Source organism: Fundulus heteroclitus, chromosome 19 (genome assembly GCF_011125445.2).
Source record: "Fundulus heteroclitus isolate FHET01 chromosome 19, MU-UCD_Fhet_4.1, whole genome shotgun sequence".
In the NCBI taxonomy this organism is placed as follows: domain Eukaryota; kingdom Metazoa; phylum Chordata; class Actinopteri; order Cyprinodontiformes; family Fundulidae; genus Fundulus; species Fundulus heteroclitus.
In genome coordinates, this window is record NC_046379.1 from 19,873,196 (window position 1) to 19,899,238 (window position 26,043).

The 26,043-nt window shown below is 42.6% G+C and overlaps 1 protein-coding gene and 1 long non-coding RNA gene across 2 annotated transcripts in view; one reads left to right on the forward strand and one right to left on the reverse strand.

Moving 5' to 3' along the window:
- The window catches only part of hs6st1a (heparan sulfate 6-O-sulfotransferase 1a), a 78,370-nt gene extending 67,420 nt beyond the window's left edge, over nt 1-10,950 (reverse strand). Inside the window, exon 1 of the mRNA XM_012881049.3 lies at nt 10,075-10,950. Within this exon, the coding sequence (XP_012736503.2) occupies nt 10,075-10,574 (500 nt within the window). The 5' untranslated portion in view covers nt 10,575-10,950. The remainder of the gene's footprint in view (nt 1-10,074) is intronic.
- Nucleotides 1-20,081, forward strand: part of LOC118567069 — a 37,498-nt gene extending 17,417 nt beyond the window's left edge. Inside the window, exons 2-3 of the long non-coding RNA XR_004933455.1 lie at nt 18,290-18,497; nt 19,210-20,081. This is a non-coding gene — a long non-coding RNA (uncharacterized LOC118567069). The remainder of the gene's footprint in view (nt 1-18,289; nt 18,498-19,209) is intronic.
- Nucleotides 20,082-26,043: the final 5,962 nt, after the last annotated feature.

A 26,043-nucleotide genomic window follows, 5' to 3' on the forward strand; every position in this document is an offset into this window, starting at 1 on the left:
TTGTTCTTGCTAACGCTGACGCCGCGGTTATCTTCTTCAAGTTATCACACTGTGAGAATCTCAATCCAGCCTGTTGCCTATTTACTTATAAAATAGAGTCAGCTGTACGTGTGTGAAAGTTTGTGCCATTCCCGTCATGCGAAACTCCTCCCTTTAGCTCTAAAAGGCACTGAACCATTTGCATTTTTCCCACAATTCAATTAACACGCCTGTCAGCCTCTCCTTTCCATTTACGGGGGCCTCTTTTGACCGCCGCCCCGCTCACGTACATTGAAATGAAGGAAACCTGATGCATTTATTTGTTTGTTTACACACACACACACACACACACACATATATATATACACACAAAAAAAGGAAAAGAAACGAGAGCTGCTCAGACTGACAGAGAAGAGGGGAGAGGCATCCAGATGACATCCTGTCTGAACCGTCACATCCAGGAGCATGAGAAGACAGTGCCGCTAATGGATGCAGAGAGCCCTCCCCTGGGGATGGCTTTCTCTTTGTCCTTCTCTGGCTCCGAGGAAGAGTAGAAGACACGAAGTAGATATAAAAAGAGAAGAATAGGATACTATCAGGTAAAGGCAGTCCGGGTTGATGAGCAGATGGAGACCAGATGATGAAGAGAGGGCCAAACGGGGAAGGGAGAATTAGCCAGACTTTGCTTGGAGGCAGGGTAATTACTTCAGCGGGGCTCTTGTCTGATTAATAGCCTGTAATCCCATTCTCATGGACAGCATACCATAGCATTCCATAGCACCACTCATTAACCAGCGCAGACATCCCCCACTAATCACCCAGTCACTTTTTAGCTAGCAAGGCTAACGCTAGGCTAGGATAATCAATAGGCTGTAATCCTGTTGGCGGAGCCGCCGCAGCGTAGCGGCTCTAATTAGCAGCCATAGAAACGCTTGCTAATCATTCAGCGCACGGCGGTGCGTCCCACCGAGTCGACTCGGCCGTGGCGCCCGGTAGACGCTTGACAGCCGGCGGCCGACGCCACGACAGAGAGAGTGACACGGAGACTACCAGAGGCTGTGTAACGATTAAGAGGCACGTCACTCTTTGCTTTTCTCCCGCCACGCATCCAACGTGGGGTTTTAGGAAGGCCCCCCGCGCTCCGTTTTGTTGTCATTCAACTTTTATCGGTCGATGATAAAACCCTCCCCGATCTATAGCGGCCGATCAATAGGGAAGGCTTCAGGCGGAGAAACGATAACCCTCTGCAGACCACCGATGGAGACGGTTGTCAGTGTTAAAAGCGGATCCTGCTCCCTTTCCTGTTCTCTGGACGGCGCAGAGAGAGAGAAAGAGAGAGAGAGGGGAAACAGCTGGGACAAATAAACGTCTGGATGGGCTTTAACTCAACTTGACCTTTTCCTGGCATGAGCCTCGCCGCTCTCCCGTTGATTTTACAGTATAACGCTCCACAGTTCTGTCGTATTGAGGCCAATGAGCGGTCCTAATCAAACACAACGAAACTATTGTCTGCGGAGTCACAACCGTAAGCCCGGCATGTCGGAGCGCGGGGCCCTGCCGAGGTATCCGCGCAACCTCTGGAGCCGGAGTCCGAACTTTGAGTTGTACGTTGCGCCGACCTGCGGATGAACTCGAGCTGAGCCCCGGTAGTCAACGGGCAGCGAGGTGGATCGCTGGAAAGGACCTGTCAACACTCGCCTCGAGCTGCTGAGGAGGAAAAAGACACGGGGGACATATCTCACCCTTTTATGTGTGAGACTGCGCGCGAGTCGACCGTTCTTTCAGCGTCCCGTGAAGGGCGAGGCATTAAAACCCGGAGAGCGCCTTCCTCCAAAGTGTTATTAACCGTCGGCCAGATAATCAAAAGGTGAATTTAAGGCCTCGAAGTCCGCGTGCGAGGCGTTGTTTGGGTGAGTTGGGGCCCATCGAAATAACTGTTTTCTCGCTGGATCCCATCTGAGGAACAAAAGATTCGTCCGGACCGAAACCATTTCACAGAAGGTCTATTTAATCCGGCTGTACACTTAAATTTTCTGTTAAGGCACAACTGGGTCGCTAAAGCTGAGAAAATTTCTACCAGGAACAGGGCAGTTATTACTATGAAGGTTTTTAAAGGCAGCAATTTCCTAAACAACTAGAATTTCCCATAATGTCTTTCAAACGGCTAAAATTAAATGCTCACATTTGACTCAGTACTTTCACACAGCGTCTTTCAAAAAGCGTTCATATCCCTGCGACCTCTTCCCATATCTTAAAGTCCACTACGTTTTATTCAGATTTTATGTGACAGACCAACTCGAAAGTGGCGGATAATTGGCGAGACGCCGCCCGTCAATCATTCTCGGAGGCTTGTCAGTAACTGTCTAATCAGGCATCGCAATTTGTCCCCAAGTGAAAGGCCCCACAGCTGCGGGGAGCCGCAGAGCCTTTACGTCCGAAAACATTGCCGGGATTTTACGTAACAAATGTGTTGCGGTCAGAGGGATTTCGCTAAAAAAACATCGGTAAAAATGGTTAAACATTATCAGTGGGGAAAGTACAATTCAGAGACGCATCATCTCGAACGTTTAGAGGGTGTTTATTCCTTTCCCAAAAACCAAAAGAAATCAAGAAAAATTTAAAAGATGAACTTGAGCCTGAAAGCGCAGTTAAACACAGCACGTTTGTCTGTGCGACGGTAGCTCAATATTTATTCATAAACATCGCCAACTAATGGTTCAGTTGAAGGGTAATGGCTGACACTAGTTCTGCTGTGTTTTATGCGTTTTTGGATATATGTATGTTGCAACTCCTAGTTGCCTCACTTGAGTCTTTGTCTATGATTACTCAACAGGACACAAAGTGATTAATAGTGATTTCACTGTGATTTCACTGTAAACCTTTGCCATGGTTAGCTTGATGGCAACATGAAAATATCTACTGCAGTCTGCAGATTTTGGTCTTTTTGGTAAAGGCATATAACGTGGCTATGCACATTTAAAAGTAGGTCTGGTTCTTTGTTTAGAGTTCTGCTGGAAGGTGAATTGCCACGAAAGGGTCGAGTCATTTACAGCTTCCGACCGGTTTTCTTCCAAAAATGTCATAAATCTATTACCTTTCGAGCAACTTTCAAAAGCATCCCTGTCATGGCGACAAAGAACATCCCCACAACATAATGCTGCCGCCACCATGCTTTATCCTGATGGCGAAGCAGTCAGTGTGAAATGCAGTGTCAGCTTTACATTTAGGCCAAAAAGTTAAATTTACATTTCATCTGTCCCGAGCACCAACTTCTAGCACGCGGCAAAACCGCTTTCAATAGTCAATACAGTTACTAAGTGCTTTCCAAGAGAAGAGATTCATATTTTTCCCTGTAATAGAGGGTAAGTTGATCTCGGTACAGCTGAAGGGAATAACCGGATGGAGGGATGCTGAGAACGATGGAGCGTAGTGCAGCCACAGCCGCGGGATGAGCGGCCGTAACCGGCTTTGGAGAGCATGGCCGCCAGCACTTAAACCCAGTTAATCTGATTGGATTAAACGGCAGGACTGGCCGACCAAGAAACACAGGAGCGCGTTTGCGAACTTGCAGGCACGTAGACACGAAGCGGCGCGTTTGGATTTGTGGTTTATGCCAATCGGCAGCTTCCTAGAGTTCATCTGGATCCGAGGTCGTGCTGGCTGGCTGGCTGCTGGTGTCCCGCTGGGCTACCGCATGCACGTGCATCCGCTCTCATGCCCCCATAGCACCCCACCCACCCAACCCCCCCAGACCATCCATGTGCTTATTCACAGGGCAATCATAGTGCTGAGATTAGTGCTGTGAATCTGAAACAAACCCCACTGAAAGAAGAGGAATGCCCAGTGCTTGACAACCATGCAAATCGACCAGCCCCCTCCCCAGCAATGAAGCTAAATGTTTTTAGTCCCCCCCACCAACAAATCTTTTATCTTTTCAGTCATTCTCTGACAGCTTCTCTCTTGTCTCATCCTCTTCATCGCCTCCTCCGTCGCCTCTCTCCTTGCCCCCCCCCTCTTTCCCCCCCACCACACACTCACACATGTAATCACTCATTAGAACCAAGGCAGTTGTCCATTAGGCAAAGCAGCCATTTTGGAAATTGCAGCAAATCTTCCATGAAAAGACATTCCCTCTAATGCGGCAGTCACGCTTGGAGGGAGAGGGAGAGAAAGATGGCAAAGGAGGGAAAGAAAGACAAGAGGGAGGGGATGGAGAGAGGCGGGGAGAGAGAGAGAGAGAGAGAGGGGGGGGGGTGAAAGAAGTGAGGCCTAGAGAAAGAGAGAAAGACAGAGAGAGAGCCCCATGGCCATAAAGCCACCAAGCGAAAAAGCAAGCCTGCTGTTTGATTATGAAGTGACACCATCACGGATGGAAGGATGGAGGGAAGGATGGCAGCAAAGGGAGAAGAAGGGGTGTTTTAGAGGAGGAGGCGAGAGAGAGAGAGAGAAGGAAATGAAGGGAGAAAGCAGGGGGTTATCTGAGAGAGCGTTGAAACGGAGGCGGTAAAATTAGCCCCATCACTTTGCTTACCAAGGCATTCTCTAATGGGGAGTGCAGGATTAAAAAGCAGACACCAACAAGGTTGGAAGATGTGTGCAAGCTTGCTAAGGACAGATGGTATCCCCCCCCCTCCCCACCCCACCCACCGCTTCCATCCCAAATCGTGGCTCTAATTTGAGTAAAGTGATAGCAACCTCCTTAACCAATTACAACTCCCATCTCTTAAACTTTGCATTAGTGCCTGTTGGTGGCAATCATCTCTAAACGCGTGTGTGCGCCCCATGACTTTGTCCGAAGGATTGACGAGGAACATTAAAACGGATGTGAGATGTTTGACGTGAGTGACGGTCCGCAGGGTGTTTGAGATCTGCTCTCCCGCCGGCGCCGCTGTCCACCTCCACCTCGTCCAATCACAGATCAGCGGCAGACCCGAGTCCCGACGGTCCATTATGCACCTCTCTTCTCACCCGGGCTCGCTTCCTCTTAACGCACCTACACTGCCCTGCAAAAACTAATCCCACCACTTGACCTCTCGCATTTCATTTGAAATAAATCGGATCTGAAAAGAGTTGGTCGACATTTTATTCTAATTGCCTCCGGCATGAAAGGCATCCCGGCATGATGCTGCCACCACCATGTAGACGCAGTGTGATGCGGCCTGTCAGTTTCCCACCACACATAGCAGTTTCGAATGCAGGCCAAGCTCATATTTTTCTGGAATACATAAGGCTCCAGGCAATAAATAAACTAATTAGATTGTAGTTGGTTTTTACAGCAGATACACATGTATTGCATAAGTATGATTAGAAACTTGACAAAATGTCTCTCAGAGTTTGTCGTTACGCCCGGGAAAAGGATTAGGATGTCCCAGAAGTGGACCAAATACTTTGACAGGGCCCAAAGCATAGCATGTTACTCAGAACAACTAACAATGTAACAGTTTGTCTTTGCACTTCCCTCACACAATGCAAATGTTGTGTGGGTTTTCTCAAAGCTGCAGAGCCAGCGGACCAAGGAGAGGAACCAGCTTTCTGTTGAGTCACTGACGGGGACGCGGCTTGTGCTGATTTCAAAAAGGCATTTCGTGCAAAGACTGGATTATTTTAACAGCGACCACAAACCAATAAGACCAGCTCTAAAGCACAAATCAGTCAACTGTTTATTTATATAGTCCTTTACATGGCCAATAAAAAGGTATTAGAAAAAAACCCCCACAAAGATTAACAACAATCATAGAACAGACAATAAAGATTAATAATCAGGACTTTGGGTGTTACTTGCTATTAAAGGCCAGAATAAAACCAGAATAAATAAATTTGTTTTGATTTAAAAAAAGACTTGGATGAGTGGTGGAGAGTAGATCCAGAGGGAGCTGGTTCTAGAGCCACTGAGAAAGCCTGATCACCCCTTTTTGGTTGTTTTGTCATAGAAACCGATTTGAAGACTTTGAAACCCTAGCAGCCACGTAAAAGCTTAGTTACTTGTAATTAATTCTTACTACAATTGGTAATTCAGACTAATTAGGACAAGGAGGAGGAATGAAAAGATAGGATGAAGAAGAAAACTAAACACTAGAGCATTTATAAATGTGTGTTGAATTAGGGCTGGATAATAATTCAATTACAATATATATCAATCGATAGATGTATATTGATGATAGGAGAAAAGGGGTCTATAAAAAGTTCAATAGAAGAACAGTTGTCCTTCCTTTTGCATTATAGCCTACCATGAAGGTTAAAATTACAGTCATTGCATCCTCCCAACCAATCACAAACGAGTTCAGAGAGCACAAGTTATTTTTTCTCTTGTAGTTTTGGTAAAAAGCTGGTTGAATTAAGGGTTGAGTTTGAGTTTGTGTGTTCTAAACAGGTCGCTAAGCAGCAGCATAAATGTCCAGGGCTGCACTTAAAATCTAAGTTTTGAATCTATTGATAATTAGCGATACTGATCAATAATACTAAATAAGTGTGTGTTTGACTGCTACTAAGTGCATTATTACACGGAAATGAAAACAGAATCGTTGACTTCTCAGAATATTATTTCAGATTTGGCATTATTTGTCCAGTATGTCCCGAAAAAGACAGCAGTCATTTGTTTCATAAAGAAGGCATACTTTGAACAGGTTTAGATATTAAGACCCTATATTAAAGGGTGTTATTAAAGTGTTTCACGACTGGGTGAAGTTTCCTCCATTATGCTAATCAAAACAAGGTCACCCTATTTTAGCTACTATTGAACTGTTTAAAAAAAAAGAATTAAAAAAAGTTCGATTTCTATGAAAATAAATAAATCTAAAAAATGTTATATATATATATATATATATATATATATATATATATATATATATATATATATATATATATATATATATATATATATATATATATATTTTTTTTTTTTTTTTTTTTATATAAATCAAACTTTTTTTTATTCTTCAAAACAGTCTGGACATCTGGTTGTCAAAAACTCATCTTGAAATTGTTTTGTTCACACTTGCTTTTTGCAGCAATTTGAATCATTTGCGTGAAAAATCCTCTTGACAGCTGCAGGGGAACCCAGCTGCAGAGAAAGAGAGAGCTGATGGATCCCAGCACATGGACCGCTGCTGCTGCTGCTGCTGCTGCTGCTGCATGGACGAACATTTCTGGATGAGCGCGTATCTCTTCCCTGCTTCTCATAAGCACAGATTCGCTTCCCAAACCACTTCCTCTGAGAAAGTGAGCAGATGTTCTCTACGTGCGATGCGCGTGCGGTGTGCGCGCGCGTCACCGATGGGTAGATTTCCTCCACTCTTGACAAAATAAATAAATAAATAAAATAAAATAAATAAACGCACAGCTGATCTGAAAGCTTTGCAGACGTCGCAAAACTACATAAATAAAATTTTATTTTTTCACACCTTCGCTTGTCCTCTTGCCCGAAGATAAAGCCTCCTCGCACAGACGCAGTGGCGTGACGGAACCAAAACAACGAGCGCGCACCGAAAGAAATAAAAAAAAGAGGAAAGAAGAAGAAGAAGAAGAGGGAAATGAGAGGAAAACGTAGATGTGACAGCGAGAGAATGCGCTTCTACTTCCCATTGTTGTGTTGCGCATAATGTGGAGAGGCACCGCTTTACTTGGGGCTGTTATTAAGCTTATAGCTCGTTGTTTTCTCCTGTCAGGACAGATCGGATAGCCGATTAAACCTGAGGGGAGAGAGACTGTCTCTCTCTGTGTGCACCCCCCCCCCCTCCTCCTCCTCCTCCTCCTCCTTCTCGTTCTGCTCAGGGTGCACAAGAGCGCAAGTTCAGGCTTCAAAACCGTGCTCACAAAGTGATGAAAGCCCGTTTATCCCATGCGTGCTGCGATCTCTTGGCTGGAGATGCAGAAGGACCGAGCACGTTATCACCTCTGACCAGGGGGGAGAGAGACCACAGGAGTCAGGGGCTGACGGCAGAGCAGAGAATACCAGGGTTAATGTGAGTGTGTGTGTGTGCGTGTGTGAGTCCCAGCAGTAATAATCACTCGGATTAGAGCGGAGCCAAACCCCCGCAGGGTCCCACTCCCCACCACCACCCAGTTCCAGCTCTATCCTGCCCAGCCCAGCCCGCAGGACTGATCCCCAGTTTGAGCCGTCGGGGGAAGCGGAGCAGTCAATCTTTCGCCCCCCCAACAAATTTCAGCATTACTTCTGAGCCCGTCTTTGTCCTATTGATCGGTAACAGTAAGGGGGGGGGAAAAAAGAGAGAAGATATTGACCAAGCTGGGGCAACACAAAGGCACCCCCCCCCCCACCCCACCCCCCAACAATTCAGCAAGCGCGCCCGTTCAGCCGCAAGGGCGCAGCGAGATGGAAGTTGATACAGCCGTCGATACGTCTGCGTGAGGGATGCAGCATGCGGGCCACAACAATGGGGAGGCGTGGGGGGGGCAGAAAGTGGGTTACACCCTAATGGGAATCTGCATCGATGTCTGGGTATGGCACCGTCAAAACAAGGGATTATCACAGAGCGCTGCGCAGACCCCGCGATGAAATCAGGCAGACCTCGGTGCGTAATTGGGTGGGAGGGCAACCTCCTGTTGGCATCCATCAACAAATGCCAGAGCTGCTGTGACAGCACGGCCGGAAACGCCAATCAGTTTCCATTCCAGTTTTTGTCCCACTACTTGAAAAACGATAAAAAAAACAGCTCTAGTGCAACAAGTACAGCTGCAACGACCACTGGGCCCCTCAGGAATCGGCCAGCAAAGGCCTGATCAGTGCATCTCTAGTCAAAACTCTATTTCTGAGGCAAAACCTGCTTAAAGGACATCTCAATTCCTCCATGGTTGCTTATTACAGTTTCATTCTCTGTCATTTTATGAATGTTGGTGTAGCTGCGAAGCACAAGACAACTTTTGTTTTTATGTGTGCGACAGAAATACATTTGACGTTGAACATATAAAAGATATTTAAGAAAGCGGCTCGTGTTTAAACCAAACTGACTATAGAACAGATAGTTACTATATTATTACTATATTACTATATTTACTATACTTAAAGAATGGATGCAATGTGATCATTTATTACATTTTTATCAGAACTTGAATGAAAAGTCAGCCTTCCCCAGCCGGTGGTGGGTTCTGGTTTGCTTCAGGGTCTGATAAATATGCAGGGCAGGCATTACGACCCGATCCTGATTTATCCCTCAAAGCATGTGTCGATAAACCTTTATGTCTATTATTACATTAAAAAGGTTTTAAGTGCATGTTTGCTGATTTGCCAAACGTTGTGCAGTGTTGGTAACAGTGTAATCTTATGCACTTCTTGTTACTGTGCACTATTTTATTTTTATATTTGTATCATGTTCGAATAAATAAATGCTTTAAAAAAAAAAAAAAAAAAAAAAAAAAAGGGGAAAGATGTATTTTCCAGGATTCAACCTGCCCAACACCAGAGCCGATCCAAGAAAAACTGGCTGATTTGTGTGGTTATAATCCTGGTATATGCAGTTAGGAACAGATTGGATACAATCTACCCCACCTACCCCTGTTACAGAACCTACAGCTCTCAATTTATCTTTCATGTAAGCTTATTCTAACCCCCACTGAATAAATAAACTAAATGAAAAAAGGAACGGAACTGGCCAGGAAATGCCTGATCGCTGCATGCCTGCTGACAAAAAACACACTTTCTAGGGACTGATATAAAGAAACTGTTTGAAGTGAATATCGCTTCTGGTGAAACTTAAAAAAAAAAAATTTAAGATGTTAAGTACTTAAAAGTGCAAGTGGTAAATAACTAAGATTTAGTTTTAACTGCTAAATACCCCCCCCCCCCAAAAAAAGAACAGCAAAACACAAACTACATACCCTCCTCCCTGTTAGTATATAAAAAAGCAACATAAATACTATCAGCATTATATATATATATATATATATATATATATATATATATATATATATATATATATATATATATATATATATATATATATATACTATGAAGTAAAAGTAAAATAAAACTTTTGCAGCGTGGTTGTAAAGTTTCTGCGGTGCAACTTCCAGCCGTATTGGACTCATTTGGGTCATGATCGCCAGACATATGGACCTTCTGGGCTTCCTTAGTCTTACCTCTGGTTCTTCTGCTTGTTCTCCTTCTTGTTGAGGACCCCCGGCACGCAGTTGGTGAGCTCGGTCCAGTCGGCGTGCAAGCCGCAGCTCCAGCCGGTGGAGAACCGCGAGAAGAGCCAGGTCTCCTTGCGGTTCGGCCGGTAGCAGGTACACTTCTTCTGGCCCGGTCTGCAGTCGCAGGGGACCTCCAGGCGCACATTCTGGACCAGGTGCCGGCCGAAGGTAGTCCCGCCCGTCTTCTGGATGTGCAGGAACACGATCACGTCCTCCCCCTTGATCTGGAAGTCGATGGTCCTGAGCAGGTCCCGCACGGGGAAGTAGTATTTCTTAACGTAGTGGGGGTCCGGAGTGGGGAAGATGTCCCCCTCGTCGTCCTCCGCGAAGTAACCGTGCGGGGAGCCGAAATTGATCACCCCGGGGGCCACGTACTGATAGAGGATCAGCATAAAGCACACGGATCCGACGACGATCAACAAGAATTTGCTGCTCCTCTCGACCATGATCCTTCCCGGTGCGGCGGTCCCTGCAGCGCGCTACCATTTCCCAGTCAAGCCGACAACAGAGAGCGGGGCGCTCGGCTGCTTCATAGTCGCTCTCTCTCCCCCCCCCCTCCTCTCCCCAAAACCTCCTCGGCCAGCCAGCAAGCGCTCGTCGTCGGGGCTCAGATGTGGCTCGCTCCCTGCCGACCAAGTTGATGCATGGTTGTGTGAGAGCGAGTTCAACTCGGCGAAAGGCGCATTGTGAAAGCGGCTGAGAAAGCCCACCCGTCGGCGGCAGTGCCCCGTCCCCGCTGTGCACTTTCCGCTGGTCTCTCCAGTCAACACAACAGGCTCACTGCATCACAGCGGAGCTATGTGTACCCAGGATGCAGCGCGACACCCACCTTTTCAACCTCTCTCTCCGAAAACACGCTGAAAGGGAGAGTCGCTTTAATTTATTGGTTGACGGGCCACGGCTGCGTCACACTTTGTGAGCCAATAGGAACGCGGCACAGATTGACGCTCTTCAGCCACAGCAAAGGTGGTCTCACTGCCTCTTTTTTTCTTTTCTTCTTCACATTTTCAAGTTAAGGACAAATGTATTTCTTTTTATCGAACAACACAAAGAAGAGTCTTGGAAAGAAAAAAAAGCAAAATAAAGGTTTTCATGCTTTTGTATTCATCCCCTCTCACCCTGATACCCCTAAATTCAATTCAATTCAATTCAATTTTATTTATATAGCGCCAAATCATGAAACATGTCATCTCAAGGCACTTTACAAAGTCAAGTTAAATCATATCATACAGATTGGTCAACAATTTCCTATATAAGGAAACCAGTTGATTGCATCAAAGTCCCGACAAGCAGCATTCACTCCTGGGGAACCGTAGAGCCACAGGGAGAGTCGTCTGCATTGTCCATGGCTTTGCAGCAATCCTTCATACAGAGCAAGCATGAAGCGACAGTGGAAAGAAAAACTCCCCATTAACGGGAAGGAAAACCTCCAGCAGAACCGGGCTCAGTATGAACGGTCATCTGCCAACAAGAGAGACAAAAAAGCACAGAAGCACACATTGATCCAGTAATCTGTTCTATATTAGATGGTAATAGCGGGTGAGCCGTCTTCTCTGGATGATGTCACAGCTAACAGAATGCCAGACCAGGTGTACCTACTATGAAGATAAATCAGGGATGTCCAAATTTTTCTGCACGACGGCCAAAATTGTCAAGGCAAAAGTACAGGAGGACCAAAACATTTATAATAAAAGACTAAAAAAAGAACCAAAAAACATTATGTTGGGATTTTTTTAAACCTCTACAAAATATGATAATTTTAATTGAACAAAATAGTGTGAATCTCTCCTCCCACAGTCCAAAAACATGACTGTTAGGTTAATTGGCCACTCTAAATTGTCCTTAGGTGTGAGTGTGTGCGTGAATGGTTGTTTGTCCTGTTTGTCTCTGTGTTGCCCTGTGACAGACTGGCGACCTGTCCAGGGTGTACCCCGCCTCTCGCCCAGTGACAGCTAGAGAGATAGGCACCAGCACCCCTCGGGACCCCACAAGGGATATATGTGTTAGATAATGGATGGATGGATAGTCTGAATCTCTGTAGGAAAGGGATGCATAAATCACTGTAGCTCCAAAGCTAAAAGCAGGTTTTACTGGTTTGCCTGGTTAAAAGACGATCACCCAGTTTTGCAAACTATTTAGGCTAAGGTTGAAAACAAAAAACTGGATTGTTTTTGGTCTCGCAATCTAAGAACAGGATTTGGGTCAGTATTTCTTTTTACACCGCTAACAGTATGTATCTAATTTTAATAAATGAATTCAAAACTGATTTTAATACACAAAAGTCTGCATTTGAATTAAGGTCCTTGGAGACATGTGGTCCTATTTACCATGAAATTAAAAGAGAGTGAAATAAAAAGAAAAAGTGTGGTTATTAAAAGATGAGAACACCTTGTGTTGTATCTAACATTTCCAATCGTAAGATCTCAACCTGCAATTTTGCCGTAATTAAAGATAAAAAGTTTCCATCTGCATTAGGCATCTGTGCTGGTGGATCAAGTCGTTCCTGAAAAGCAGTTTCAGGAAATACTTTAATTTAATGTGTGTAATTTGATCCACATATAATAATTATTTGCACATATGTATGAATAACTTTCACTTCTTCATAACCCTTTATTGACATAATCACTAAATCATACATATAGTATAATTACATAGTTATTTATACATAATGTTTGTATGTATTATATTTAGATTTCACTGGATTGTCTGAAGTAAATCATTCATTCATTCATTCATTCATTCATTAATTCATTCATTCATTTATTAATGCGTTTGGCACATCTGCAAACACACCCAGACATGACTGTCTATGCAAAATGAAAATAAAAAATAAATAAAAAATTTGAGAACCTGCCAGGATGCCTGCGGTGATTCTGGAGAAGCAGCGTAGATCCACAGCTCACGTGGGCAAAATGTCAACAGGAAAACTGACGGTTGTAAATGTTTGTGTGCCAGAAAACTAAACCTGTAATCCCAGCTGAACAGGACGCCCTGGAAGCTGTTTTATGGACTTCACCAAGACCAGTGTAAGACAATCCAAAACATCAACAATAACGTTTTCAGGACATTTTCGGATGACTTTAGGAATTTCTACGCCAGTAGCTCATTATAGTTCCACACAAAGGTTTTCCAATTAAATTATCGCACCCAGTTGCCGTATTTTGTTTTATTTCTCTGTTTTACTCTTTGTTTTTGCTCACTTTGTTAGTAAACAAAGCACGTTTGTAGTAGTTTTGTAGTTCCCTCACTGTACAAAATTGAAATTTTTGTTTACTGAATGTTTTCACGTAGGAATTTGTTTGTCCCATTGAAAATGTTTTGATTTTCTTTTTCTTATCCCCACATATAGCTGCACATAATTTTTATAAAATTTTCATAATAAGAATGATTCGTGCTGTTGGTATGTTTTTCTCAGCAACAACAGGAAAGCTCCTCAGAAACAGAAGATAGATGGAATAGAGTTAAATACATAAAAATCTAAATTTCCCTGACTATTACCCAGTCAGACTTTTAATAGTCTCATAGACTATTAAAAGTCAGCCTGTGCGGCCTGTGCACAGTCAATACATATGCAAATAGGTATAAACTGTCACTAAAAGGCAATTAACAGTTGATGGAGCGAACAAATTGAACGCAACGCCATCCTGTGAATAACTAGAAGGGGTTTGATTGCCTAAAATGACACAACAAGTGAATCCTTCTTCAATGAAACAGACTGCTGGAACCCAGATGCTCCAAAGTACGCCTCTGCAGGTCCTTCTTCCCAGCTGCCGTTAGACTTCATAATCTCTGCTACTCCCAACAAACTAGACTAAAGCTGCTGCTTGTTCCAAAGGTTCTGGATTCGATTAGGAATAATTCTCTCAGATGGTATTGTCTATTTGGACACTTTTTAGCTTCTCTAGGAATGTTTTTTTTGTTAGATTCATCCAAATTGAACTATTTTTTCATATTTTTCTAAAAATGGACTGCTGTTTTACTTTTTTTACTTTTTTACTTGGACATTTCATATTTTTTTTGAATATGCCTCTCATATTTCCCCCATGTGATAAGTCTATCTTCTGCTGCACGGCTAAACTCAATTTTTTTTTTTTTTTAATATTAATTCATCTTATGTGTAACTCTGATGTCTACCTTTTTTTGCCACTGTCACCCCCATTGGTCCCACAATGGGGATATTGTCCCATAATTTCCCCACTGTGGGACAATAAAGGTAAATATATATTCTATTTTGCAACATTTTTCTTGTTACAACAAACAGCAAGACTCAGATCAATAGCAACCGGACTTTCGCTCAGCTTTTCTCGAAACGTTTAAATTTTTCTGAAACGTTTATAAAAAACAAGGCTTGCGATGCTCTTTCATTTTTGCCATTTGGGGTTTGCCATACAGGTTAATTCCCTTGTTCTCGTATTGCTGCCATTTTTATTCATGTATTGTAGATTCCACCCCAAAATTATTAATGGCCCCCCTTCCAGACACCCCTTACAAAACTTTCTAGAGGGGCCCCTGTTGCTACCGTTTACCTATCTGTTGGCCGGAAGAGATAAAACTACAGTGATATTTGATAAATTAGAACATGGGTTCAGATGTTATTTCGAAAAATAACCTTTAGGCAGGTATTAAACATACTTTCATTAAACCTAAATTTCTGTACTAAAAATGTTCTTGCAATTGGTCTGATGTATCTTAAATGTTATGCTGTGATGAAAATAGTAAACAAACTCCTGAAAAATCCAGTGTTTCACAAATCCCCTGTGAACTGAGCTACTAAAACAAACAGACCTTTCAATAATACTATAATTCGCTGAATATGACTGCATGAGGCTTCAGCAGAAAGTCGTTCCAATAAGCATGTTTTTCCACCCTCAAACTTTTGCTTTCTGTTTGGCTCCAACGTCACCAGAAAAAACAACACAGAACTGCTGCGCCCGGAGCGATGAGCAGCGCGTCTGAAAGCTGAGCTGTGCCCGGCAACCATGAGACCAACAGCCGCGGCTGCTCCTCTCTCTCCGCGCTGCTCCCGCTGCTGGTCAATAAGCAGCGCTGCCGCTGCTGCCGCTCCTCACTCTGACCGATCAATTAGTCGGGCGTGTTAATGCGAATCCCACAGGATGTTGATTGGTGAAACAGGTCTACACTAATCATGTGGAGCAGGACAAAAGAAGAAAGAATAATAATTAAAAAAACAACAACACACGTGTTAAATGCTTGCTGCAGGTAAGGTGACGCTGTAAAGTCTGACATGGAGGGGTTATTTAGAGTTTGTCATATACTTCACATTTCAGCTCATCGTGGCGGTAATAACCCGTGTGGGTTTCTGCTGAGCTGCCAGACCTCAGCCCCCACATGTTACTTAGAAGAAGCTCATATCAGCAGTGATATCGGTCCAATCAGCAGCTTTGGGGCTGTGAAGGCAGCGTTCTGGTTTTTCTCGCGGTGAGAAACGGATGGGGGCGTGTTTTGGGTTTGACTTTGTTTGTATGTTTAGTCAGGCTTTCATTGTTTTTAGTTTTTTTTTTTTTTTTGGTATCGTTTTAGTTTCTGTTATTTCCCAGTTGGCTGTGACTCGCAGAAAGGCCATCACGGTTTAATTTATGCTCAGTGGATTGCAGTTGGGCCAGGTGTTCCCTCTTTATGGATGCATCAATATCACTCCACTTTTACTTGCTCTGCAGTAATATTGTGAACAAATTATTCAAATATAAAGCTTGAACTATAGTGTTCCGTGCATTTTTATTGGTATTCTAGTGGGACGAAAATGGTACATGCACGGTTTCCAAATAATTAAAAGTTTACCCCGGTAGTTACTCAATAGTTTGTTGAATCACGTTTCAGTGCAACTATAACTGCAGGGCTTTTCAGGCTTGTCAAATACCTCAAGCTCAGTTATATTGGATTTAGAGGATTTGTGAACATCAGTTCTCAAGTGTTGCCAAAAACTCTCTGTTGGATTTAGATCTAGGTCGTTCTAGACCTGAATATGCTTCGACCTAAACCAATCCTTTTGTATCTTTGATTACTACTTAAGCAGTTTTATATCCAGTATTTATATACTGTCGCCCCCCCATTACTATAATTGAATCATATGATGTTAATATTGAAAAGAAATTGGGATTGGCTGTTGCACCCATATATATGTCCATTGAAAACTCACCATTTATTACAATGCAAATTTTAATGGTTCTCATAGGTGTGATGCTGAGCATCAACATGGGTTTCATGGAGCAAAAAAAACTGATGTCTGGTTGCCTATAAGTATTGGTGGAAAAAGTTAGATTTCAGAGACATATTATCAATAACCTTTTACTTGTTATTATTGGAGTGTAAATGAACATCCAAGCGTAGCTACAGGAATCAACGAGGGCAGCAGATGTAAGATAACAAAACCGCATATGAAAATGAGTGCATTACCCTCTTATAACAATTACCTTTGTAAGGTTTTCTGTATACAGTAGACAATGCTGTCAAAAAGAATGATTAATCCTAGTGGCTAATCAAAAAATGAAAATAACAAAGAATAAAAAAAAATGCTATGTTCTTCTGAGTTTTGTTCTTCTTAGGTTTTTGTTGGGGACAACTTGGCGCAGTACTGCCTTCAATCACAATCAAAATCACTCTGTTCATGTAGCGCTGTTTATCTGAATATATATATTTTTGGTTTTTTATTGACAAGCCAGAAAGAAAACAAGATGAAATAAAATAGAAGTAACGAGACTATTTGAACAACATGTAAGGGGAAAAAGTACGGATAATTGCTTGAAAATGCAAGGAGTAGAAGTAAAAAGTAGGCTAAAAATAATTCAATTCAATTCAATTCAATTTTATTTATATAGCGCCAAATCATGAAACATGTCATCTCAAGGCACTTTACAAAGTCAAGTTCAATCATATTATACAGATTGGGTCAGATTATACAGATTGGTCAAAAATTTCCTATATAAGGAAACCAGTTGATTGCATCAAAGTCCCGACAAGCAGCATTCACTCCTGGGGAACCGTAGAGCCACAGGGAGAGTCGTCTGGATTGTATAAATAATGACTGCAGTAAAGTATGAATAACCAACATTTCTACTTATGTAAGGTAATGAAGTATGTTTACTTAATTACTTGACACATCTGTTTTCTGAAGCAAAATTAATTCCTGCCAGACAACTCAGGTGTCGATTCCCAGTGCTGCACATTGTAGATTTTACCCACTAGGGTCAACCAGAGGCCTCTGGGAATTTGTTCCTATGTGCTGTTATCTGGCAACGCCACAGCCCTGCTTATAACCCAGTTGATCAACAGGCAGGAATCAAGCTGGTCAAATCACCAGTCTGTCAAATTCCCACCAAAGGAAAAACTAAAACAAGGAGCGGTTTGGTGCCCAAAATCATGTCTGAGTTCACCAGCTAGCCCAACATGTATGTTTCTGGACAGCGTGAGAAACCCCAAGCACGTACAGGGAAAGAAATACAAGCATCACTAATTATTCTCTTAGTGAAGCAACAATACTAAAACATCTGAATTATTAAACTGTTCTTGAAAGCTGAACACATATTCAAACCTACTGATCAGTCGGTCGACAGATGTCTACTAAGACCCCGAGCAACAGAGAGGAAAGCTCTGAGCACGCTTCTGCAAAAGCAAGACTTGTTTATTTAGACCTTGAAACATGATGACACCTAATTAACTTGTTCTTACGAAACTGAAGACACAATGGCTGCAACAAGGTCATCCCTTTTTTAAAAGGAATCAGATGAAACCGTGCACGCAGGCGTGCAGCAAGGGAAATACACCGCTCAGAGACTAACCTTCACCTGAAGACGTCATTGTATCATTGACATCCAGAGTTCATGTGAAGTAGAAAAGCATTTTCAGTCATAACTTACATCAAGGCGCTTAGATTACTCTAAGCAAAGAATATACAGTGCTGGCCATGTCCGTGGCTGCTCCTGGTAAAGATGTTTCAAATGCCTTTAAAGAAATACAACGTTTATTGTAGCGGCATAAAATCCCACAGGAAAAGAAAACAACCTCTAAGTTTAGTGCATTTATTGTATGCGAGAAGGCCACAATGGCAGATTTTTCTACGTTTATACCTTTTCATAGCTGGTCAGATTTTGTAAAAACGTCTAACTGGTAAATATGACATGACACGGAGGCCCGTTTCTTTCAGCCACTGGACGCAACGCTGGATGAGGATCAATGAGGAGAGTAAGGGAGCTTAAAAAATATTTCAAGGCTCCCTGTGAGAGAACTGCAGCAACGATTGACATCTTGGAATCTTCAAATCCTCGTAACAACCAGTAGATGCTGTGTACCTGCTAATCGAGGGCTGAGGAGTGATGCCAGACAAAATCCTTTTCTTCCCTACCATCACAAAGGTAAACACGTGGAGCTTACTAAACTCGACTTTTACTGGAACCATCTGTTAGACAAGACTAAGATTGGGCTTTTTGGCAACAGACGCTCCAGGTGGGTTTTAGCCTCGTGAGACCATCCTGATCTCGCGAGCTTTCAAGGTTTCACTCGCAGATCAGTCTGGCTACTTTCCGTTAAAGAAAATTTGGAGCAGTTCACCAAACGAATGTCCAATCAGCGTTGGCTTTGAGGCGGGTTGAGGTGTGACGCAACGAGAAGCGCGACAGTTCAGTCTAAAGAACATGGCGGCTTCAGCCGATGAAACTAGCGTTAGCGTGGCTATCGAGCAAGTTTTATCGGAATTACAGAGTATTTCTTCACTGAAAGAAGAGCAAAACACTGCTCTGGAGGCTTTTCTCAGAGGAAAAGATGCTTTTGCTCTTCTCCCGACTGGTTTCTGCAAGAGCTTGTGGTTGTGTTTTCATCGTCGTCACTGTTAGTACGCTTCGTTAATCTGATTGGTTTATTTGGCCCGTCTATCACCAACATAGGCCAATCAGCTAACCAGTATTCTCGCCCCTTCCCAAAATTACTTCAACGGAAGGTTTCCAGATGGATATGCGGAGCAAATCCATCTGGTGGAGTCAGGTTGGTGGGTTTGGTATGAAACAAAGAATCAGCCCTGTAGTATGTTGAAGGGAATATGATGCTGTGAACCTGTTTGTTTTTTTAAAGGATCCAAATCAGAGACAAGGAGAATCCCAGGTGGACTTCAGCCCGCAGCAGAAGAAGAAAAAATAAAAAGCGTATTTGTGCCAGGGAAGTGGACACGGCACACAACGACCCAGAAGGCCTCCGCAGGGACCCAGTATTTCTTCAGCACCCTCCACATCATACCTTCCCTGACTCGGTTTGTCAGCCTTCTCCCCATCCATAAGCAAGATATGCATCATAAAACCAAACTGCTAAGGCCTTCTGTGTAATTTCACGGGGGTAAAGATGTGAAAGCGCTGCTTCTCATTAATCAGTTGAGGCCTCTTTCTAACACCATCCAGTGAGCTTCCCACAGAGTGTGACTAGTGTACTCTCAATAATTGGAACACCCTCTGTTGCTCCCCTTTCATAAAACCTGAGACCACCTACCCAGTCTGCCCATCCACAGACTATGCCTGAATCCTCTAGGCGACAATGAAGAGGGATGTCAGGAAAGACGGCGCTCAAAGCCGTCAACATCTTCAGCGTCTCGGGCCTAATCTTGTCCACCCTCAGTGCCCGCGCTGAATATCTCTTTTTAATGACTTTGGCCACCTCTGCCATGGGGATGGACTCTTGAGACGAGGACCGGATTGGAGCTGCAGTACAGTTTTCATTAAATTCCTTATGGGCCAACCTAAAATCTCTCTCCACAGCCCGTCTAAATTCTTCCTGTGCCAGAGTGTTTGTTTCCATAGACGCCACAAATCTCGGCCTCTGCTTCAGAAGAACCCAAGTCCCTTGATTACCAGGAGATTTTAAATGACTTGGTGGATCGTTAATGGTTCTTCAATGGGACAATGATCAGAAATATATGGCTATGAATAGCTGACCAGGCTATGCTAGGGTGGCTTTCCCACAAGACAAAAGAGCAAGATAAATGATTGTCCAAATTATGAAATATTACGGTTGAAAAATATTGTAAAATATTGTTCTATTGGCAGACGGGGAGTACATAAAGTATTAACGGCAAAAAAATTATTTGCTGTCATGTTTTTTTTTTTTTAAAGGTTGAAAATTCCCGATCATGCCACTGCAGTAAAAAATATTTTTTTTTCAAAGGCTTTTCAACACACCTTTACCTGAGGGTGACAACAAACACGACCTCCACTGAACTCCAGATCATTTCACACAGGTCTAACCCATCTCCTCGGAGTTTACCCACCGTTTTTTTTTTCTTTTTTGGACTCCACCTGGATGTTTCCATGACTTCATAAGTGAGGTAAACACTGTCTGCTGTGTTACAAAGTCCCAGCTTGGCTCAGTCTTGGTTTTCACCTGCACAGAAAACATAATTTTTTTTTTTTTTTCCACCCACTGCGATTATCCCTGCGTGATTGGATCTGAGCAGGCGAGGGCAGCCGGCGTGCGCGAGCCTTGAATAATTCAGCCTGCTTATTTACATGGGCTTTTGCTTAGGCGGAAGCTGCATCTGCCAGTCGCACCGCTGTTAAACACACCCATGATTATGACTTGTGCCTCGCCCCCCCCGGCATCACACGCTTGTATTAAATACCGGGAGATTTTGGGGAGAGAGTGCGCGTGCATTTGTCAGGCATCAACACAGAATATTAATACTCTACGCTTGCGACGGTTAACTTGTGTGTGTGTGTGTGTTTTGCTCCCACCATGGGCGGTGCCACTTTGAGCAGTGTTACTTAAAGAAGATGGATGTCACAGAGTGTGTTGCCCTCTGGCTCCAGTATAGACTCGTGGCAGTCTGTTTATCATCAGAACCAGTTTACTGTTGCTTTTGCATAATGATCCTGCTTGGATGGATATTTTCTTCGCGTTTCCAAATGCTTTTAGTCATGTATCATCCCCCTGTCTCAGTGGCTCCCAGGAGCTCACCGCATCTCTTTTGTCTCCAATGCACACAAATGCATTTTAAGCACATCATCACGTTGGCGACAATTGTGCTGTGAGAATGAAACAAGACTTTTAGACGCACCTATGCACACTGATAATTATTTACATGTGTGGGAGAGTCTTGAAAAACACCACATACATTGTTGTCAAAAAGTATTTGCCCCTTTTAGAGATTTATTGCTTTTTTGTTAAACTTATGATCATAATTTGGATTTGGAGATTTCTCAGACTTATTGTCTTTCCAGATTTTCAGGTTGGGAGCAGAGCTCCTTCAATTATCGCAATTTGTTATGGTCCTGAAGCAGCAAAGAAGCCCCAGACTACCCCAGCTGGATTTCACTGTCTGTGGGAGGCTCTTCTTCTAAAACGCTGTGCTGGTTCTGTGTCTCACAGAACATGGTGGAACACACCTTCCACAAAGTTTAACTTGTGTTTCGCCATGTATTTTTGGGGGGACTTTTTTGGGGTGCATTTTCTTCTTTTTGTTCAGGTAATTGTTGAACCATGAACACTGACCTTATCTGCAGCAAACGTGACACCAGCAGAGCTTTAGATGTTGTGCCGAGTTCCTTTTTGACCTTCAGTATGAGCTGTCAAAGTGATCTTGGTGTAATTTTGGTCGGCTAGCCAATCCTGTGTAGGTTCAGTTAAATTAAATTTTAATAGTATAACGGCAATTCACAACACGTGTGATCTCGAGGCACTTTACAAAGTAAAATTCAATCAAATCGTCCAGACAGATTGTTAAAAAAGTGTCTTATCTAAGGAACCCCAGCAGATTGCATCGAGTTTCGACAAGCAGCATTCACTCCTCCTGAAAGAGTGTAGAGCCACAGTGGACAGTTGTCTGCATTGTCGATGGCTTTGCAGCAATCCCTCATACTGAGCATGCATGAAGCGACAGTGGAGAGGAAAACTCCCCCTTAACAGGAAGGAAAACCTCCAGCAGAACCAGGCTCAGTGTGAACGGCCATCTGATGCGGCCAAATGTGGTTTATAGAAGACAAAAAAACAGCAAAGAAGCACACATTGATCCAGGAATCAGTTCACTAGTATGAATCAGTTATTCTTTAAAAAGTTGTTTTATTTTGACACAGCATTCGCCCTTCCCGAAAAGGTCTTAATCATGCATATGGCATGAAACACTTGTAAGCATGTGCCCTGGCCCTGAGACCATGCATGACTTTAAACACAAAACAAAACATTATATAGCAACAAAACCCCTACAAACAATTTATAAAACCTTACCCGATGTTAGTTATTTAAGGGCAGGTTTAGTTTTGTGGTTTGTTTTCTCCCAATTCTGATTTTTTTTCTGTTTGTTGTGCGTTTTTAGTTTTGTATTTAGGGCCACCGCAGTCATCATGCTGTTGAATATTTTTTGCATTTTGTTGTGTTGTGTTATGAAAATGAGAGGCATAAAAGTATTTTTAATTCATACTTTCAAACGTGGCTCCATCTTGCAGGAAACATTTGGTAGCAGAATCTGAAGTTGCCCAGTTAAGTTTGGACTACTTTGAACATTTATTATTTTTGTGTTTAGCTTCATAAAATGCTCTATTGGGAACATTGTTTTGGATTTCATTATGCTTAAGGCACCTGATAAAATTTTATCCTGCTCTAAATTATTTAATCTGCCCAGTTTGACACATTGATTTGACGTTTTTCATTCTGAAACGTCTGAATGTGCCATGTTTTTACCATTAGGGGATGAAGACTCTCACTTTGGTTCGGCCTTATCCCTAAACTGTTCGAATGACTTTGAAACCATTTTTCAGCCTTATGTGAATGACTATGTTTTCCATGTTCTTGTATTTATTTGGGTGTGGGTGTGATGTGATTTTTTTTCAGCCAACTTCATGATGTCAGACAGGTTCTAATGAATTGATTTCTCGATTCTACAGGTCAGACAGGGAACTGAGCTTATCTTTCCTATAAAAACGTGATAAACACAGTTGTTTCATAACTAGATGAGGGGTATTTTCAAACCACACTGACACAGGTTGGTCTGGACTGTTTTCTCTTCCCTTAAATAAAATAATGTTTAGGACAAAACAGATTTTTAAAATGTACTTATGTGATCTTTGTCTGATGTTAAAATCAGTTTAATGATAAGAAATGTAAATAAAAAGCAAGGGGGAAAATGTTTTTTTTTTCAAAGCACAGTTAAAAACTTTCTGTGCATTTGGTTTTGATTTTCGTGTTGACACAGCTCCTGCATGGATTCATTTGTAATGCATTAGTTTTTGTGGGGATCTACACATATTACGTAACTCTGGAAACATGCAGAGACTCTCACCACCTAGCTTGCAAATACCAAAAAATACCATCATTTTCACCTTTCTGGTTAAAATTCAAGATTCAGATTTGTTTTTCAAGGAATGCACATGCAAAATCTTTGAGTACTGTTTTCACCATGACCTTTCCAAATGAATCCTTCCTGGAAACAGCTTGGAATATTTTCTGTGGCTGTGTCCAAGGGGAAGGGCATGTCATAGAAAGGAAAACAAACTCAGAAGTTGTGTTTCCTGCATTCCATGGTCCATAAGTGTCTGAGAGGGGAAGACTGCGAGTGTGCTCCTGAGCGTTCACAGATGATTCAGGGGTTGTCATGTACGTATGTGCAGGTGTGCGTTCCCATGTGATGGTTTCACATGGACCATTTCAGTCGCATACACAAGAGACTTTTCAGAGCAAAGAAGCAAAAGGAAAAAAAAAAAAAGCAGGAGGACAGAAATCTTTGTGAGATGAGAAAAGTTTTAAGCCTGAGATAATGGACTGGTGCTGAGGAAGGCTAATCTATACCCATGATTAGATCGCACTTTGTCATCAGCACGAATAGTCGGCGGATGGTTTCCGTCTTTCACATTAATGTTTCCTAAAAGGATTAAAGTCTTTAAGATATTCTCACTTTTTTATGAAATTCTTCCTTTGTTTGAATTTGCAGGAGTAGTAGGACTTCCCTAACACGGATCAAACTCTGTAATATGTCAGGAGGAGCTGTACCTAAATCACATTGACAGAACTCCCCTGGGATGAAAGGTCTGTTGAGCAATCACTGAAAACAGACCACACCAGCTTAGATCTTGTAGACCATAAAGCAACATGCGCAGGGTTATTAGAGATTTAATTTTGGACACAAAAGACATCCGACGGGGATGTCACCGTGTTTCTCGTGTTTTACATGGATCTGAACAGAAAGAAATTCTGTACCGTTTAGGGAGTATGTGTTGATTAGCATGCTCCCTAATGTTTTGCATGGTACATGTTTACGAGGGTGGAGCAAGTTTTACAGTCTGCTACTTTGTCAGGACAGTGGTCCGACATGATCGTTCTGTTTGTATGTCAAAGCAGATATATAATGGTGTGGCAAAAGTATTAGAAATAAGTGTTTAAGGAGGTGATTACTGAGAAGTAAAAGAAGGGAGTGAATATCACTAGCAGGCTGCAGCTGTGGGTGAAAGCATGGAGTTGAGATTGTCTTAGCAATGACACTAAATGAATACACAGGAAACGGCAAGAGTAACTATAAACTAACGAGAAAATGAAGTGGTATGCAAATAAGAGATGAGGTAACGTTTTCACACAATATAAAATCCATTCAACTCATTTCATTTTTGAATCTTTTAAATGATCTTTATGTTCTCTCAACCCTCCACTTGGAATTTGTTGTATTAAGTTGTAATGTGACAAAGTCTTGATCATTAGAGAGTTTTTCTATGTGACATTTTGACAGTCACGTAGACACACTAACGTGGTTAAAGTTATTTAAGTGTGCAAATGTCTGGCTTTCATAACAATCTTTAAGTTTGTTTGCAGGTACGAAATTAAATCAAATTTCTTCACCTGTGTTTGCGATGGGAAGATTTTATATTGAAACTATTTTCCTTTGTGCTGCAATCAGTCAACTTTGACTGCCTTAAAATCCCCCTAAATGCAAAACTAACGAACTGAAATAAGATAATAAAGGAAGCACTCAAAGTCGATTTATTTACTCCCATCATTTCCTTCAGCTTCTCAAGTAAAAGAACTACAAATTATTCTGACAATCAAACACTATTTCTAAGCAAATGTAAGGGACATGTGGCATCAGGGGGTCTTAACCTTTTGATCTGTTATCCTGGCATTTTGCGCTTCACCAAACCGATAGAAACAAGCTAATCTTTACACACGCTCAGTCAGTCTTTATTCTGACGGTGCGTTCCATTTGTGTGCACATTTAGTTGTTTTGCTATATTTTTAAAAGTGAAAACAGAGTTTGACCTTCGTGTTCTGGGGCGTTTGAACAAATGACCCACCCATCTTTGGTTGCTGTGCAGCTTCTGACTCCGCAGACGTTAGCGATAACATAGTTCCCGATGGAAATACCCTGTAATTGGTGAAGAATAATATTATACTCGGTATCAGTTTTCACTGTCAAACATTTACCTTGGGAAATTTAGCAGCTACAATGGCTCAGGATTTAAATAACCAATGTTCTTTGTTTGAGCAACGAGAAATCTGATCCAGCTGCTGCTCCAGTTCTTGGAAGACAATGGACGACTAATGGTCGCTACTCAACCTCACATGCTCTTCTGTCCCCAGCTCACCGCTTTCTTTCTTTCTTTTTTCCCTCTTCTGACTCGTTTTTTGTTTTCTTATTTCTTCTGTTGCGGTTCTATTCGTGATGCCTGTCCTTCTTCTCATTGTAAACCAACTGGCATCAGACTCTCCCAAACAGAGATCAACACTCTATCATGGGCTTTCTCCTCTAAAACGAATGAGCGTGCTGTTGGTGGGTTTCACTTCATCTAAATCTTCTCCTCACATTCATGTCCGTTCCACCTTACCGGCATGGCGATCCCTGGCAAAAGCGTTGCTCCATAGAACAGCCGCAGAGTCTGGCCTCTGGGTTGTTTCTCCGCTGTAGCAGACGGTAACGAAGGCTGAGTTTAATCATGCGGTGAA